This window comes from Ursus americanus, chromosome 32, assembly GCF_024610735.1.
Source record: "Ursus americanus isolate L20-20 chromosome 32, mUrsAme1.1.p, whole genome shotgun sequence".
Lineage (NCBI taxonomy): Eukaryota > Metazoa > Chordata > Mammalia > Carnivora > Ursidae > Ursus > Ursus americanus.
This window is the reverse complement of record NC_142158.1, coordinates 12,398,198-12,414,726: the sequence shown is the minus strand read 5'-3', so window position 1 is coordinate 12,414,726 and position 16,529 is coordinate 12,398,198. Positions and strand designations below refer to the sequence as shown.

The 16,529-nt window shown below is 35.0% G+C and overlaps 1 protein-coding gene across 2 annotated transcripts in view; it reads left to right on the top strand.

Moving 5' to 3' along the window:
* The window catches only part of BLOC1S5 (biogenesis of lysosomal organelles complex 1 subunit 5), a 45,713-nt gene extending 31,970 nt beyond the window's left edge, over window positions 1–13,743 (top strand). Inside the window, exon 6 of one of the 2 annotated variants that reach the window (XM_087857974.1) lies at window positions 10,780–13,743. In XM_087857974.1, the coding sequence (XP_087714100.1) occupies window positions 10,780–10,959 (180 nt within the window). In that variant the 3' untranslated portion in view covers window positions 10,960–13,743. The remainder of the gene's footprint in view (window positions 1–10,779) is intronic. The other variant, XM_045811509.2, reaches the window with a different exon arrangement.
* The last annotated feature ends 2,786 nt before the right edge of the window (window positions 13,744–16,529 follow it).

Here is a 16,529-nt window from a genome sequence, read left to right as displayed (position 1 = left end):
ATGTTAATTGTTCCCCTTGGCTATACTGTTGGCTACATTTTATAATTTGAATGGCTCTCAGAACAAAGAAAGATGGGAGTAGTAAATGGAGTAAAATAGACTATTGCCATTAATCTTTAATTCTTTTATGTCAAGACAATATGTGGAATTCTGTGGGAAGTAAATTATGATAAACGTCATTCATCTAAATTACACTTCCCACAATTGATACCTAAAAGTACATTCAGAAGAACAATAAATGCACATTCCCCAGTTATTTGACATATGTCTTGAAAACTACCCTCTAGTACAAAGTGGCAGTTTTGGAAGCTAGCATTAAAAGAAGTGAAATGAAAATACAACTAGTTCAGAAAATTCACTGACTTAAAAATATACCATCAAGGGAAACGAGCTCTTAATACCTGTCAGTAGTTTAAACTTAGGCTCATGTACACGTATCAGCTTTTGAAGCCATATTCTGACCAGCTAGAGATAATAATCAATACGAATCCTTTGATTCATGTTGTCTGCAGATATTTACTAGATTTAGTTACACCCCTGCGTGATTTTTTTCATGAAAGCAGTGAAATAGCATATACATTGTTATAGAGTTTGAAAATACAAAGGAATAGATCAGTGTAGTAGTCTGTTTAAGATCATTACTGATGGCTGTTATTCTGACACTTGCTACTGAAGTAAATTCTTTTTTATTTTTTGATATAAGGCCCAGGTAAAATTAATGACAGTGTATTACTGACAGATGTTTGATGTTTAGGCCTTAGTTGGCTTATTCAGAGTTTTCCCGGAGGCCAGGGTGTCTCAGCCTCTGCGCTGTGGACATTTTGGAACAGATAATTCTTTGTCATGGCAGCTTGGCCTGTGCTTGTAGGATGTTTATTTTTTAATTTTTTTTTAAAGATTTTTTAAATTTATTTATTCGACAGAGATAGAGACAGCCAGTGAGAGGGGGAACACAAGCAGGGGGAGTGGGAGAGGAAGAAGCAGGCTCATAGCGGAGGAGCCTGATATGGGGCTCGACCCCATAACGCCGGGATCACGCCCTGAGCCGAAGGCAGACGCTCAACCGCTATGCCACCCAGGCGCCCCTTGTAGGATGTTTAGAAGCATCTTTGGCTTTTACCCACTAGATGCCAGTAGCTCTTCCCCCAACCTGTGATAACCACAAATTTGAGCGGCAAGAGGGTGTTAAAATCCACCCCCCCTAGTTAAGAATCACTGGCTTAGACTGCAATATATGCAAAATTTTGGTTTTATAATGTATCCCAGAGTTCATTTATAGACCTGTTCCTAGACATAGTTTGACCTCAGGATTGGCTTCTCTTTAAGTTTATCTCTAATGAGATATATGTAAGCCAGTGTTTTATTACTATTTCTCTCTTGTAGAAAGAGACAAAGTCATCACAGCTAAATACTGTGCGCACAGTTGTAGTTCATTTATAAACTTTCTCTTCATTTTCTTTTAAAGTTGGCATTTTCTAATTTTATCTTAAGAAAAACAAATTTATCCACTCATTTAAGAATGCCACTGATTTCATTTAGAAAGAACCCTCTGAAACCTGATGTGAGAATTTTTTTGCTGTGATAAAATACGTATAACATAAAACTTACCATTCTAGCTCTTTTTAAGTGTGCAGTTCTGTGGCATTAAGCACATTCATGTTGCTCTACAACCATCACTACCATCCATTTCCAGAACTTTTCGTCTTCCCCAGCTGACACTCTGTACCTGTTAAACACTAACTCCCCACTCCCCCTTCCTTTATTCCTGGCAACCACCACTCCACTTTCTGTCTCTAGAATTTGACTAGTCTAGGTACCTGTGCTAAGTGGAACCATACAACATTTCTCTTTCTGTCAGTGGCTTATTTCTTTAATATAGTGTTCATCTTTGTTGTAGCCAATATCAGAATTTCATTCCTTTTTAAGGATGACTGGTATTCCATTATATGTATATTCTGTATTTTGTGTATTCATTCGTCTGTGGATACTTGGGTTGCTTTCACATTTTCACTGTTGTGAATAATACTGCTATTAACGAGCGTACACCTGTTTGTTCAAAACTCTGCCTTCAGTTCTTTTGGGTATATACTCAGAAGTGGAATTACTGGATGAAATGGCAATTAATTTTTAATTTTCTGAGGAACCACCATCCTGTTTTCCGCAGTCGCACCATTCTGTAGTCCCATCCACAGTGCATAAGTGTTCCATTTTCTCTACATCCTTGTCAACACTTGTTATTTTCTGTTTCTTTGGTAGCAGCAGCTCTAATGGGTGTGAGATGGTATCTTATTGTGGTTTTGATTTGCATTTCTTTAATGATTAGTGATGGTGAGTATCTTTTCCTTTGCTTATTGGCTATTTGTATATCTTTGTAGAAATGTTCATTCAAGCCCTTTGCCCATTTTTTAATCAGGTTATTTGGTTTTGTTGTTGTTGAGTTACAGGAGTTCTTTTTGTGTTTTGGATATTAATTCCTTATCATATATATGATTTGGAAATACTTTCTCCTATTCTGTGGATTGACTCTCACTCTGTTGATAGTGTCCTTTGATGCATAAAAGTTTTTAATTTTGATGAAGTTCAGTTTATCTACTTTTACTTTTGTTGCCTATGCTTTTGGTGTGATAGCCAAGAAATTATTGCCAAATCCAATGTCATAAAGCTTTCCCCCTGTTGTCTTGTAAGAATTTTATAGTTTTAGATCTTACATTTAGATCTTTGACCTATTTTGAGTTAATTTTTGTATGATGCAAGGTGTAAAGGTCCATTTTCATTTTATATTTGCATGTGAATATCCAGTTTCCCAGCACCATTTGTTGAAAGGATTGCCCTTTCCCTATTGAATGATTTTGACCCCCTTATCAAAAATCCCTTGACCATATATGCAAGGGTTTATTTCTGAGTTCTTCTGTTGCGGTGGTCTCTGTGTTCTTCTGTATGCCAGTACCGCACTGTTTTAACATCAACCCAGCAGCTTTGTGGTAGGTTTTGAAATCAAGAAATGTATTTTATCAAATGTAGGTTTTATTATTAGATATGGTAAGACCAATAAGGGGATACCTGCCATGGAAAGATTGTCTGTTAGTCATAGTTCTCAGGAGGAGGATGCATGCTGTGCCACACAGGACCATATGAGGACACATCAAGGTTAGTCAGGAGGCAGAGAGAGGGGGGAAAACAGGTTATTATGGTTTCAGCAGGAAGGAATGTGTGAGACAGTGTTAGCAGATTTAGGATTGGCTAATTTCAGCAGGCTCTGAGGGATAGGGGCTGTCCCTAGCTGTCTGGCCTTGTGTGATTAGGGCAGGTCGGTAGTGGCCCAGAGTGACAGCCCAGTAAAGGTAGTTGGGGTGTGGGTTTTCGTTTGGTTGGCTTGCATATAAAAGGTACACTCACAGGGGAGTCATGAGTCCTATCTCTAGGAATAGGCTAGCCCTGGAAGGGACAGTCTTTCCAGGGTTAGTAAGGTCCCAGTTGTCAAAGCCTTATGAACACATGGTTAATACGGTGCTAGACCCCCAATTTCATTTTTTTTTTCAAGGATTGTTTTGGCTACTTGGTGTCACTTAAGATTTCATATGACTTTTAGGATGTATTCTTCTGTTTCTGTGAAAAACATCATTGGGATTTTGATACGGATTCCATTGACCCTGCAGATCACTTTGGGTAGTACTGACATCTTAACTATACTAAGTCTTCCAATCCATGAACAGGAGGTGACTTTCCATTGACTTACGTCTTTAATTTCTTTTTTAGGAATGTTTTCTAGTTATTGGTGTACAAGTCTTTTTCCTTCTTGGTTAAATTCATTCCCAAATATTCTTCTCAATGCTATTGTAAATGGAATTTTCTTAATATCCTTTTTGGATTGTTCAATGTTAGTATGTAGAAAACCAACTGATTTTTTTTTTTTTAAGATTTTATTTATTTATTCAACAGAGATAGAGACAACCAGTGAGAGAGGGAACACAAGCTGGGGAGAGGAAGAAGCAGGCTCATAGCGGAAGAGCCCGATGAGGGGCTCGATCCCACAACGCCGGGATCACGCCCTGAGCTGAAGGCAGACGCCCAACTGCTATGCCACCCAGGCGCCTCGAAAACCAACTGATTTTTGAGTTTTGCTTATGTATCTGGCAAATTGGCTGAGTTTATTCATTCTAGTAGGTTTTTTTTGTGGAACGTTATGGTTTTCTACATGTAAGACCATGGGTCTTATCTGTAGGGACAGATACTTCTACTTCTTCTTTTCCAATTTGGATACCTTCTTTTTTTCTCTCCTAACTAACTGCCTTGGCTAGGACTTCTAATACTGTGTTGAGTAGAAGTGGCAAAAGCAAAATTTCTGATATTAGAGGGAGAGCTTTCAGTTTTTTGCTGTCGAATATGATGCTAGCTGCAAGTTTTTCACATACTGGCCTTTATTGTGTTGAGATAGTTTCCTTCTATTACTAGCTTGTGGTTTTTTTTACCATATAAGGGTCTTGAACTTTGACAAATACATTTTCTGCATTAGATTAAGATGATCGATGTGGTTTTTTCCCCTTCATTCTGTTGATGTATATTTTATTCATTGATTCTCATGTGTTTTGAACCATCCTTACATTCCAAGAACAAAGTAGTGTATGACCCTTTTAATATGCTGTTGAACTCAGTTGCTAGTAATTTATTGAGGATTTTATATCAGTATTCATCAAGAATATTAATCTGCACTTCTTTTTTCTTATAGTATCTTCATCTGGCTTTGGTGTTAGGACATTGCTGGCCTCATAGAATGAGTTGGGAAGTCTTCCCTCCTCTTCAAATTTTTTGAAGAGTTTGAGGAGGATTAGTATTAATTCTTCTTTAAATGTTTAGCAGAATTCACCAGTAAACTCATCTGGTTCTGGTGTGACTTGATTTTTAATATCACCTGCTCTCATAAACTCTTGCTAGAAAAAGAAAAACTATTTCAAAGTTAGTTGCACTTTTGTTTTGAAAATTAGCAGGAGCCCCACATGTAAATCCCTGAGTGGTTCACAGTGTGTGCCTATAGATTTTTTCCTGCCCTTTCAGTCATATTCAGTCAGTTTTATTTAAAGCTCTTAATTACTTTTGAAATTGGAATGTGAAATACTTGTTAGTTTCTGTCATTTTTTAAAACATTGCTAATCCTGAGACTAGTAGTTTAATATATTTGGTTTAAACAACATTATATAGCAAAAAGAGTAGAAAACTGGATTTTTTACTCTTGATTCTACCTTGTTCTCAGTGTGTGGCCTTGAAAATATGTCTACGTAGGAGCAGCATACATACCATATTTGACCCCTAGAATAGACCGTTTTTTAACACTCCTCCCAACAAAATTATGTTTAATAATAAACCTGATGTTAAAGAATAATGTCAAGAACAAAAATGCAGGTGGTATTGTTTTTAACTTCATGTATGTAGTCATACCAGTAAAAAAATAAAAAACTTAAAAAGTAATGTAACACCAAAGAAAAAAATTAAGAGATTAATAAATTTAAGTACATTAATTTTTTTGGGGGGGAAACAAGAAAAAAACTGTTACCTACATATTGGTCTGTTATGGTAATGAATAATAATATTATAGTAAGCAGATTTGTTAATAACCTCATTGAATTTGATCTTTGACTATTCAAATTAAATAGTATAGACAGATTTATTAATCTATTTGGATTCACAATTGATTAAAAATGCTTTTTTACTATAATTTTGAAAAATTTCTTTCACATGAAGCAATAGATATATAGTTCAGAGAAGTTTTAAACATAAAAGTAAGTCTGGAAGAGCTTCATAAAAGTCACATGCATGTCACAGTAAATTCTAGAAATTGCAATACTGTCCTTTTTCTTTGGCAATCATTCTAATAGCTCCCAATGTCCCCACAGTATAAAAATTTTAGATATAAATGAAAACATACACAAATTTAAGTACAAAAAAATGGTAATATAGAATAATGGATTTGAACTGATTCAGATTTTATCTGCATTTGCTCTACTCTCATTGTTTAAGTGGAATAATATTTAATTACCCAGGGGTTGGAGGGTCTAAGTGTCTAAAGAAAGCTGAAGTGATTCTGGACTATTTGGAATTTACTTTGGAAATAAACATGTATAGCCAACTTCATCTTTGTCTGGGACTGGTTATGTAACTGGAAGTCCTCTGAATTAACTTCAGTGTAAAATGCAAAATTTATTAAAGGATAAACAATAAAAATCTGTTAATTTGAAACATATTATTAAAATTCAACAATAACCTCAGTAATTGTTTAGAGCTTTAGACCAAAAAAAGATTTTTGGTTTAAGAGTATTATCACTGACATTTTTCAGTATTGTCAGTGCCTGGTGATGATGAAAAGCAGTCTTTCATTTGTTTGTGTCATTGATGTAAATTCTCTCCAGACAATACACCGTCTTATTGCTTGCACCCAGGGCAGAGCCCTCCCACCCTCCTGCTGTTGCTGTGCCCCGGTACATATTATATCATTACTGAAAAGGGAAAGCTGCAGACCATCATATGTAATGTGACTTCATTTTGTTGTTACTAAAGAAATATGTTTGTACGAACATCAGGAAATAATCTTTAGTACTCATTGTACTATTAATAATACTGGGAAAAAGGATACTAGAGAAAAGATCTAGTATGTATGTAGGGGAACTATCATTTCCTATCAGACTTGTATGAAGTTGTTTGACTGTAACTACAGTGAGATAGGATCATTGTTTTTCAAATGTGTTTTAATTAAAGGAACACTTATTTCAGACTAAATCTCAGTAGAACCCCATTTCTTGAACATAAAAGCAGAATTGGCTGTTTCTGAAAGTGATGTGCAGGGGTGATGATGGTCTGCAGTTTTAGCTTATTAGTGTTTATAAAAGATTTTTCCTTATTTCTGAACGTTCTTTGTAGTTGTGAACAGATTCGTTGGCAGTTCGGGCTAAGTCCTTGGCTTCTGTAACTTCCTCATGTATGAACTGGGGCGCGCGCTGACGTTAGAACGGCTTCAGTGGAGTTGAGGAAGTATTGTGGCGGTTGTTGGACGGGGCTTATGTGCTGCTTTCGATTAAGCAGCTGGCCAGCTTGCATTTCCTTACATTTTGAATAGCTATACCCTAGGACAACCTTCACTCTTGTTGTAGAATACTTTTTAACTTTTTGCCCAAGTGATATATGTAAGATACAGTTAATTAGGAATTTTGCTGCTGTTACATACAATAAAACTTTATCTAAGAATCTTAGAAAATGAAACATTCCATCTAACCAAGTTTACCACAAAGCAGAGGTTTCATCTCCTTAAGCACACACTTTTATAACTTTATTTTTGGGAGAAATCTTTGAAAATATATTTCGTACTTTTGTGGTTTTCATTAAAAATTATTACATGTTATGGGCTAAATTTCTTTATGAATTAGGAATTATTAAGAATAGGCAGTTTTACATTATGGTGCTTGTGGGGGTGTCCTCAGGGAATTAAGGAGAGTTCCTCTATACCAAATGCCCTCAAATATTGTGTGTTCTAAGTTTCTGTATCTCTGTTTTCCTTCCCCATAAGGCTGATGCCTATCATTTCTTCCTATCTTATTTACCAGCATTTTTTTCCTAATTTGTGACCTTTAATATGGTGTACTTTTGGAAGCCAGTTAATTAACATGGCTAGAATTGTGTATAAAGTAAGGTATGTTGATTCAGAATCAAAAGAGCTTTTTATGAATACCGCAGTATTTGTAATTGGACTTTTTGGTATCTTTTTTTGGGTATCTTTTTTTTCTTTGGTGGATTAAAAGTTTTACCATATTGTTCTCAACTAAATTTCAGATAGATGTTATTTCCAGGTAGTCAAATTTTATTTATGTATGTAAAGAATATGGTATTGTCAGGACATGAATGTATGAATTGCCCTTTCCTTTTCTTTACTGATTGTTAAGAAGAGTGCAAGATTACATAGCACTTACTTTTCGTAAAAGTGGGAGGCCAAAATAAAATAAGAGTGATTTCAAGAACTTCTTGATAAGAAAGCAAGACTAGATTTTCAACTGGATTAGAGAGTAGTCAGCATTCAGCTTCTTTTCACCCTGAACTGTGAGGCCAAGAAGTGACCTATCTTATGTGAAAAAGCTAATTGGATATTTTTAGTCATAATATTCTGAAATTACAAAATAGACATACTGATATTTAGTGACATCTTAGAGTCTTTTCTTAGGGCCAGATGGTAAATAGTAGAATCCTCAAGGAGGAATGGGAAGGGGAAACGCACTTTTATTTGAGTTGCCTGTATTGTTCAAATTATTATAAGAATCTATTGCTGAAATTAAATTATTAAAACTGGGAGTGCCTGGGTAGCTCAGTCGGTTAAGCAGACGGCTCAGGTCATCTCAGGGTCCTGAGATCTAGCCCTGGGTTGGGCTCCCGGCCCAGTGGGGAGCCTGCTTCTCCCTCTCCCTCTACCCCTCCCCCCACTCACGCACACATGCGTGCGTGTGCTCGCTCTCAAATAAATAAAGTCTTAAAAAAATAAATTATTAAAATTAAAGGACAAAAAATGGGGAGGATAAAAAGTGATTTGATCTTCTAGATGTTTTGCTTATAATTTGTATAATAGTGATATTTAATTTTCATTAAGTTCCACGGGCTCTGAGCTAGGAACTTCACATGTATTACCTCTGGTCTTCATAAATATTTATTTATGAGTGTAAAGTATTATTTTCCTCATTTTAAAGTTAAAGAAACTTTAACTTGCTCAGGGTCATGCAGCTGGTAGCAAGTGAACCAGAATTTGAAGTGAGGTTTATATGCTTCCCAAATCATCATTTTTCCATTGAGTTGCACTGGAAAAAGTGCTCTCTGATGGGAAGTGGAATCAAGGCTGTTGCCTTGTGGTCCAAATCACAGGGTCAGCTGAACCAATTATGGTGCATATCTTAAAAGAATAAAAAGAAAAATCTGTTAAACAACATCTGAGTGTACGTGTTTAGTATTTTCTGTATTTATTAAAAAGTAATTTACAGCTAAAGCAGGATCCCATTCTGAGAAAGTTTATTTGCATTTTCTTCTCTCTTTAGTCTGACTGTGGCTTTTCTCTTAGAATGTAATAGTTTTTGCCAAAGTTCCATGAAAAGAATTTAATGACCTCTTCATGTTTTATTCATCTTTTGGAGAATTACGATCCATGAGGCTGAGAAGTTAAAAAGTAAAGTTTTGAATTTTGTTTAACCTGTTTCCCAAATTTATTGCATCAGCAAACCCCTCCCTAACCCTCTCTCCCCACCACTGTAGTTCCTGTGCAGATCCCAGGAGTCCATGGCACGTATTTTGGGGGAATGTTTGACTTTTACACAAACTTCAGACACCTCCAACCTCTTTTCAGTTGAAAAGCCTCCTTGCAAAGGAAAGTCAGATTGGTAGGGAAAAGCTCTTATAATAGTTGTTTTTGTCTTGTAAAAGAGACTCTTCCGCTACCTGTGTAAACCTTCCTCTGAAAAGGTCCAATTCACGCTTTGGGTAAAAAAGGGTGTCACAAAGATCTAAGTTTGAATCTACAGCTTAATAGCTGAGTGACCATGGAGAAATACATTTACTGTCCTTAAACTTTAATTTCTTCATCTGTAAAGTGAAAATAATATAATTTTATAAGAGCAGTTTTTAGGAATAGATAAGATATGCAAAACAGGTAGCAAAAACATGTGTTTCATAGATACTTAGAGAGTGATGGGTTATCCACCTTTTCATCCTGCTTATCATCATCTCAGAAGAGAGAGAATGGAGCAGCAAGGACATGATGACAGCATGAAAACACAGTTCCCATCTTTTTCCTCTTAGCTATCTTTTTGGTGTGACCAAGCATCTGGGCACCAGTATCCGAGTATACCAGGTGTCCTGTTTTCATTAGAGTGCTGGGATTTATCATGACTTTAGGGGCTTTATAAGTTTTTATGGTTTGTGTCTGTCACAGTTTTTGTTTGTTACTTAGTCTGTATCCAAACTTCTGAAGACATGTATGTAGAACATTTAAGACAGGAATATAAAGGTATTTTTCATATTCTCTTTTCCTGTTTAGCTTTTCTTTGTTGTGCATATTCAGAGATAATTGAAATTGTACTAAAGTTATACCTTTATCACTTATACATTGGTTTAACTTTATTGTTTTGGTAGTCAAAATTTTTTCATCTTCATGTAGAAATATTAAGGAACATCTTAAGAAGAACTTAAGATATTTGCACAGATGCTTTTGGTGTTTATTTACTTTAAGGAATGGAACTGAACCAGAAGAGATGTCTTGAGTTCTCTTCCAGTGATTAATAACCTATGTATCCAAATTTTCTTTAGATTTAAAAGCTTTTTTAAATTTAAAATCTTTTTTAATGCGTCTAAAGTATTTTATGTAAGATATGCACCTTGATTTCTCATAATGATTCTTTTGGCATATATTCTTTACAGTTGATTTAAAAATTATATACAGTTAAGTGGAATTTGAGAAGAAATAGAGGCATGAAAATTTACTTGGATTGTATTTGATTTCGTCATTTAAAGATACTAGATATTATTGAAATTTCAGAAATATGATTACCCGTCCATGTTCAGTCATAGTAGAGAAGCCTTAGATGTTTCTGATTTGTCATGTTCTTGTTGGATATTAAAACTGTAATGCAATTTTAGCATTGTGACTTTCAAGCCGATTGCAGTAGTAGCCAAATGTCAAGAGGTAAAGTTATGTTTGTCTCTACTGCATAGAAGAATAATTGTCTGGAAAATGTCATGTGACTTTCAAATTTCTTTTCTCAGATTCTTAATGACCATTTAATAGCTAGTGAAAAACAGCATATAACCCAGTGGGAAGATTTCATGAAAGAACAACACAGCAGACAGGCTGAAGTGGATGAAGAGCACAGAAAAGCCATGGAAAGGCTTAAAGAACAATATGCCGAGATGGAGAAGGACCTAGCAAAATTTTCAACCTTTTAAGAACTTTAACCACAACCGTGACAATTTAATAAGAGAACATTGACTTCCCCCCAAAAAACTGTTCCCACTAAACCATTTAGCCTCTGCTTCAAGCTTAGCAATATACTCAATGGCACTCATATCAGAAGAAAGAAAGTTCTACTGGAGTCTTAATTAAGTGTTTAATAGAAGAAGAGTGCTACATCTTTCCAGTTTTAAGTGCCTATATATGATTATTTGAATGGGGAGGATAGGAGGAAAAATGGGATAAGTTTGCTTTTTGTTAATCAGAATTGGGTGTCTTTTCCATTGATTATCTCAGAGAACTGTAAGTATAGACTTCTTAGAAAAATTTAATTCATTCTCATACAGGGTGAATTTTAGTTATTGTGGCTTAGAAGGCAGATAGAATAGCTATCTCATAACGTCCTTGGCTATTGGAAGAATGTATACAGTATTATTCCATGAGGAATGTGGACAAAACAACTGTCTTTGGAGCGGAGATCATATTTAAGAGAGGTGAGAGGCAAAACCTTTTCTCTCCTGAGGCAAAGATGGCCACGTTGGTCTTTGAACCGCCCACTGGGAAAGGTTACAGATTTTGCAGTACGGCATAATGCCATGTATTTCACTGAATGACAAAACACACTTGTTAAGTGTTGTGGCCTCCCAGCACTTAATATTTTCAGCTTTTAAAACATACTTAGAAGGAAAAGCTTACCAAAAATACATTTGACGTTTAGCCTTTCCAAGAACCATAATCTTGTCCATAGTATTTACCTCATTTTTGTGTCTCTTTTGCTGTGGGTAAGCTTTGTAAGATAAATAATGTCTATACATGTTTCAACTGTTTAATGAGTAATCAGCAAAATCTGCCAAGGAGTCCCTCTGGAACCATATAAAGATTCTGGCTCTGAGTAAACCAGAAGTGTTTGCCCACATGGCAAATGATCCATGTTAAATGTAAATCCTTTTTTAGTGTTTAACGTCTGTTCTCATAAGCAGGTGTATTATGATGAAACATGTACCAATTCTGTCATCACTGTGATCTTTTAAAAATCTGCATTTAACAGTCTAATTGAGAAACTCCGTTGATTTTTTTATTTGCCATAAACCAAGCAAAATTAAATGCAATAATTTCTTAGATTTATGGCAAATGAATTCGAGGTATGGATAAATCTTTCGAATATTTTTTATTGCTCTCCAGTAAAGAAAGGCACAAGAAAGAAAATACCCAACTCTCTTGTGTTATCTCAGTGTTGCTACTGCAGAAAAGTGACAATGCTTGCTTGTGTAAATTTATGGCTTACTGTCAAAGCTTCATTCTTGGCTGCATGTTGAAAATGTGATTAAAGTTAATAGAGGAGATGAAATAAGTATTTGAGATTTCTTTCAATAACACTGAACTTCTGCCAACTTTCTCTGTCCGCTACTGTAGGCTTGACAGGTTCATCAATCATTCTCTGGTACCTGGACTAAAAAGAGCACTTGCTGACACTAAGGCATGTTGGAATTTTCTTAATTCTCTTTCAGTGGATGGAAAAAAATAAAACCATACTTCCAAAAATAGCCCACACATGAAAAGGGAGGGGAACCTTAAATGAAAATTCCCTTTGTACTGTAGGCAGTTTTCGGAATGCTATTAATTGCCAGCGCACCATTTGAACAGATGCTGTGACCAAGAAGTCAGGACTGTGTGAGAGCAAATGTGCTCTTAACTGTGGTTACACCACTTGTGGAGCAAAGGTTTCTGATAGTGTTTGTTCCTCTCATATGAATAATAAATACTGTCTAAGTTTGTATATTTTATGTAAGGATCTAAAGGACTTCTTAAACCAAAATGAATTGGTAAGCTTTTTGAACTGTAAACATTAAGATAGTAAATTCTTTCTTTGTAACTTTGTTCGCGAATCAACATACTGTGTAAAAGAGACAGTTGGTTTGCCTTCCCCTTAATATTTTCACTTATAGTTCCCATTTTCCAAATCACTTTTGATAGATATTTTATTTACATGTAAACATTAACTTCAGTAATTGCATAGTTTACAACATTGCTGTTTATGCTGTTGAGCGGAGATAATATGGGTTCTGTGTAGCTTACAGGATTATTTTGTAATGATCAGGTGAAGTAACGTTCTACCTTTTTAAAGTATCATAAAAATATTTGTTTTTAAGGTCTAAGTGTTTTCTAGTTTTCATTATGATTTCTTTTTTTGATTTACATATTTGTTGGATGTTTTTTTCATTTTTTAACCTGTAGATTTTTAAATTGTTCTTGTTATTGATTTATGCTTTAGTTGGATTGTGGTTAGAGCATAGGTTGGTATAAGACTGACATGTTGAAATTTGTTATTTGCCTTATGACCTAAAATATTGTTAGTTTTTGGGTTTCATTAGCACTTGAACATATGCTGTTTTCCAGTTGTTGGATATCCATTAGACCAACCATACTGTGTTGTTCAGGTTATCTGTTTTACTGTTGTTTTCTCTCTCCGTAATCCCTCAGATTCTGAGATGTGTTCACATTTCGTACTTTAGTGAGTTTTCTAATTCTTCCTATAATGCTATCAATTTTTGTTGTCTATAATTTGAAGCTTTGTTGTTAGGTACATACAACTTCAGAATTTTTTATCTTCCAAGCTTAGAATTGAATCTTGTTGTCATAGCCTCTATTTCTAGTAGTGTTTTTATTTCATTTTTTATTGCTTTTAAGTCTGTTTTTTTTGGTTTTAATTTATATAGGCTACACACATCAGCTGGTTAGTATTTGTAACTTAAAAATTATAACTGGATTTTTTTCCTATCTAATCTATTTAAATTTGTTGAAATTATTAATGTATTAGGATTCATTTTTTTGTTTTATTTTTTATTTTTATTTTTTTAATAATAATTTTTATTATGTTAGTCACCATACAGTACATCATTAGTTTTTGACGTAGTGTTCCATGATTCATTACTTGCGTATAACACCCAGTGCACCAAGCAATACGTGCCTTCCTTAATACCCATCACTGGCCTATCCCTATCCCCCACCACCCTCCCCTCTGAAGCCCTCAGTTTGTTTCCCAGAGTCCATAGTCTCTCATGGTTCATTCCCCCTCTGTTTACCCCTATTTCATTCTTCCCTTTCTTCTCCTACGGATCTTCCTACTTCTTATGTTCCATAAATGAGTGAAACCATATGATAATTGTCTTTCTCTGCTTGACTTATTTCACTTAGCATAATCTCCTCCAGTCCCATCCATGTTGCTGCATCTTTTGTGCCTTTGTCCTACCTTTTTGGTTTCCTCACTGCCCGTTGTTTTGTTTTGGTTTTTTTTTTTTTCTTTCTTATAATTTTCATTTTGTTTCCCCGTTTGTTCTCCCTTTACTAGTTTAGAAGGTAAAACTCAATTTTTAACTTTTAGTGCTTACCAAGAAATTTAATCTGCATAGTTAACAAAATCCAAAGTTATTCTTTACTGTCTTCCTAAACAACAGAGACTTTTGAACAAAGTTTGATTCCTTATTTAGTATCTAGAATTTTAATTTATATCAGTTTAACTCCAAAAATAGCTATTTATTTTATACAGTCAGTATTTATTTAGACCTACCCACAGTTTATCATTTTACTGTCCTTGAAAGGTAGCTGGCTCTACAATTCTAGATTGATGGTTATTTTCTCTCAGTATTTAGTGATATTCTTTCATTGTCTTCTTCCTTCCACTGTTAAGTCTGAAATCATAGTTGTAGACTGATCAGTATTCCTTTGAAGCTACCTGTCTCTTCTCTCACATTGTTTACAGTTTCTATCTTCGGTGTTTTATAATTAAAGTCATTGTAATACAATGTGTCTAGCTGTGGGTTTCTTTTTTTAAAATTTTAATTCCAGTATTTTTTATTTTTTAAATTTATTATCCTGTACACATTCATTGAGCTTCCTAAACCTGAAAATTAGTGCTTTTCATAAATTCTGAAAATTTTTCAACCGTTATCTCTTTTAAGTATTGCATATTGCTCATTCTCTCTGTTCTCTCCTTTAGGAAATCATCACACTCTGTTCTTTGTATCTCTTTTATATCTCTTTCATATTTTCCGTCTCTTTTTCTTCAGTGTGTTGAATTCTGGATAAGTCTGTTTTCCGTTTCCCTAATACTTGTATTCTCACCATCTCTAACGTATTTATTATAACCTGTTGAGTTTTTAATTGCAGTTGTTTTTTTCAATTCCAAAGTATTGTTTCTTTCTTTCTCAAACATTCCTGGTCATTCGGGATAGTTCCATTATTTCCTCTTTTTCTTTTCTTAAAACATATTATATGTACTTATGCTCTATATATGATAATTTCATATTTTTCTCCTTTTCTATGGCTTTAAATCTACAATTTGTTGTATGTTGTTTTGTCTGAAACAACTATGGTGATTTGTTTTCTAATAAGATCAGTGATTCTGGTTGAGTTGGTATTCTTCTAAACTTTATTTTGGGGAATTTCTATTTAAAATATGTTCCCATAGAGAAGATACTGTTTTTCTTTTTCTTGAACTACCATTTATTTCTTGGGGCATGACCAACCCTGGATCACTTCGGTTTTCATCTTGGGCTTCCTCCCTCTGTCTCCCCCGTCTTTCAGTGTGTACACACACACATGCACACACACTTACTCACAAGTAGTGTGAACTCCATCCTCAAACATATGTGAGTGTTCACATTCCTAGAGGAGACTTTTTTCCCCTTCACAGATCTACTTGGAGTAAAGATGGGCACAGTGAGGTACATTCTAGTCTTCTCATTGTGAGTGATACCCTTTGGGGGTTCATCAGTCCTACTGTTCATCCAGCTCAGTCCCTGTTATGAACTGAATTGTGTCCCACCAAATTAATATGTTGAAGCCCAAACCCCCAATGTGATTGCATTTGGAGATAGCACCTTTAAGGAGGTAATTAAGATTAAATGCAGTGGGGCCCTAATTCCATGACACCATATCCTTATAAAAAGAGGAGACAACAGCACTCTCTCTCCACTTGCACACAGAGAAAAGTTCATATGAGGACACAGCAAGAATTGGCCATCTGCAAGCCTCACCAGAAATTGAATTTTCTGGAATTATGATTGTGGACTCACTGCCTCCAGAACTCTGAGATAACAGATCTCTTTTGTTGAAGCTACCCCATCTGTAGTATTTTGTTACGGCAGTCAGAGGAGACTAATACAGTCCCAAACCTTGTAATTCCAGTAGACATAGCTCCTTAAAACTGGGGCCCTTGTAGGCTTTCAGGGATGGGGAAATGTCTTTAGGACAGTTACCAATTCCCAGTCTAAATTTTGGTGTGGAATTTCACTATTTGCCTTCAGCTGTTTCCATTTATTTACCATTACTCAGCCATGAATTAAAAAAATAGTTAAATTTTTTCCCAGTGTTTTTGATATTCAGTAACTAATGAGATTTCTCTGTATAGAAATAGCATGTTAGACAATTATGTGTTGATTTTATTATATTAAAATTTACCTCCAAAAGAAATGTCCATATTCTGGTATAAAAAGTGATACCTTTCCTTTTCATTATTGTGCCAAATATTGTCCAGTTGATTATTTATTACCTCTGAACTAATTTG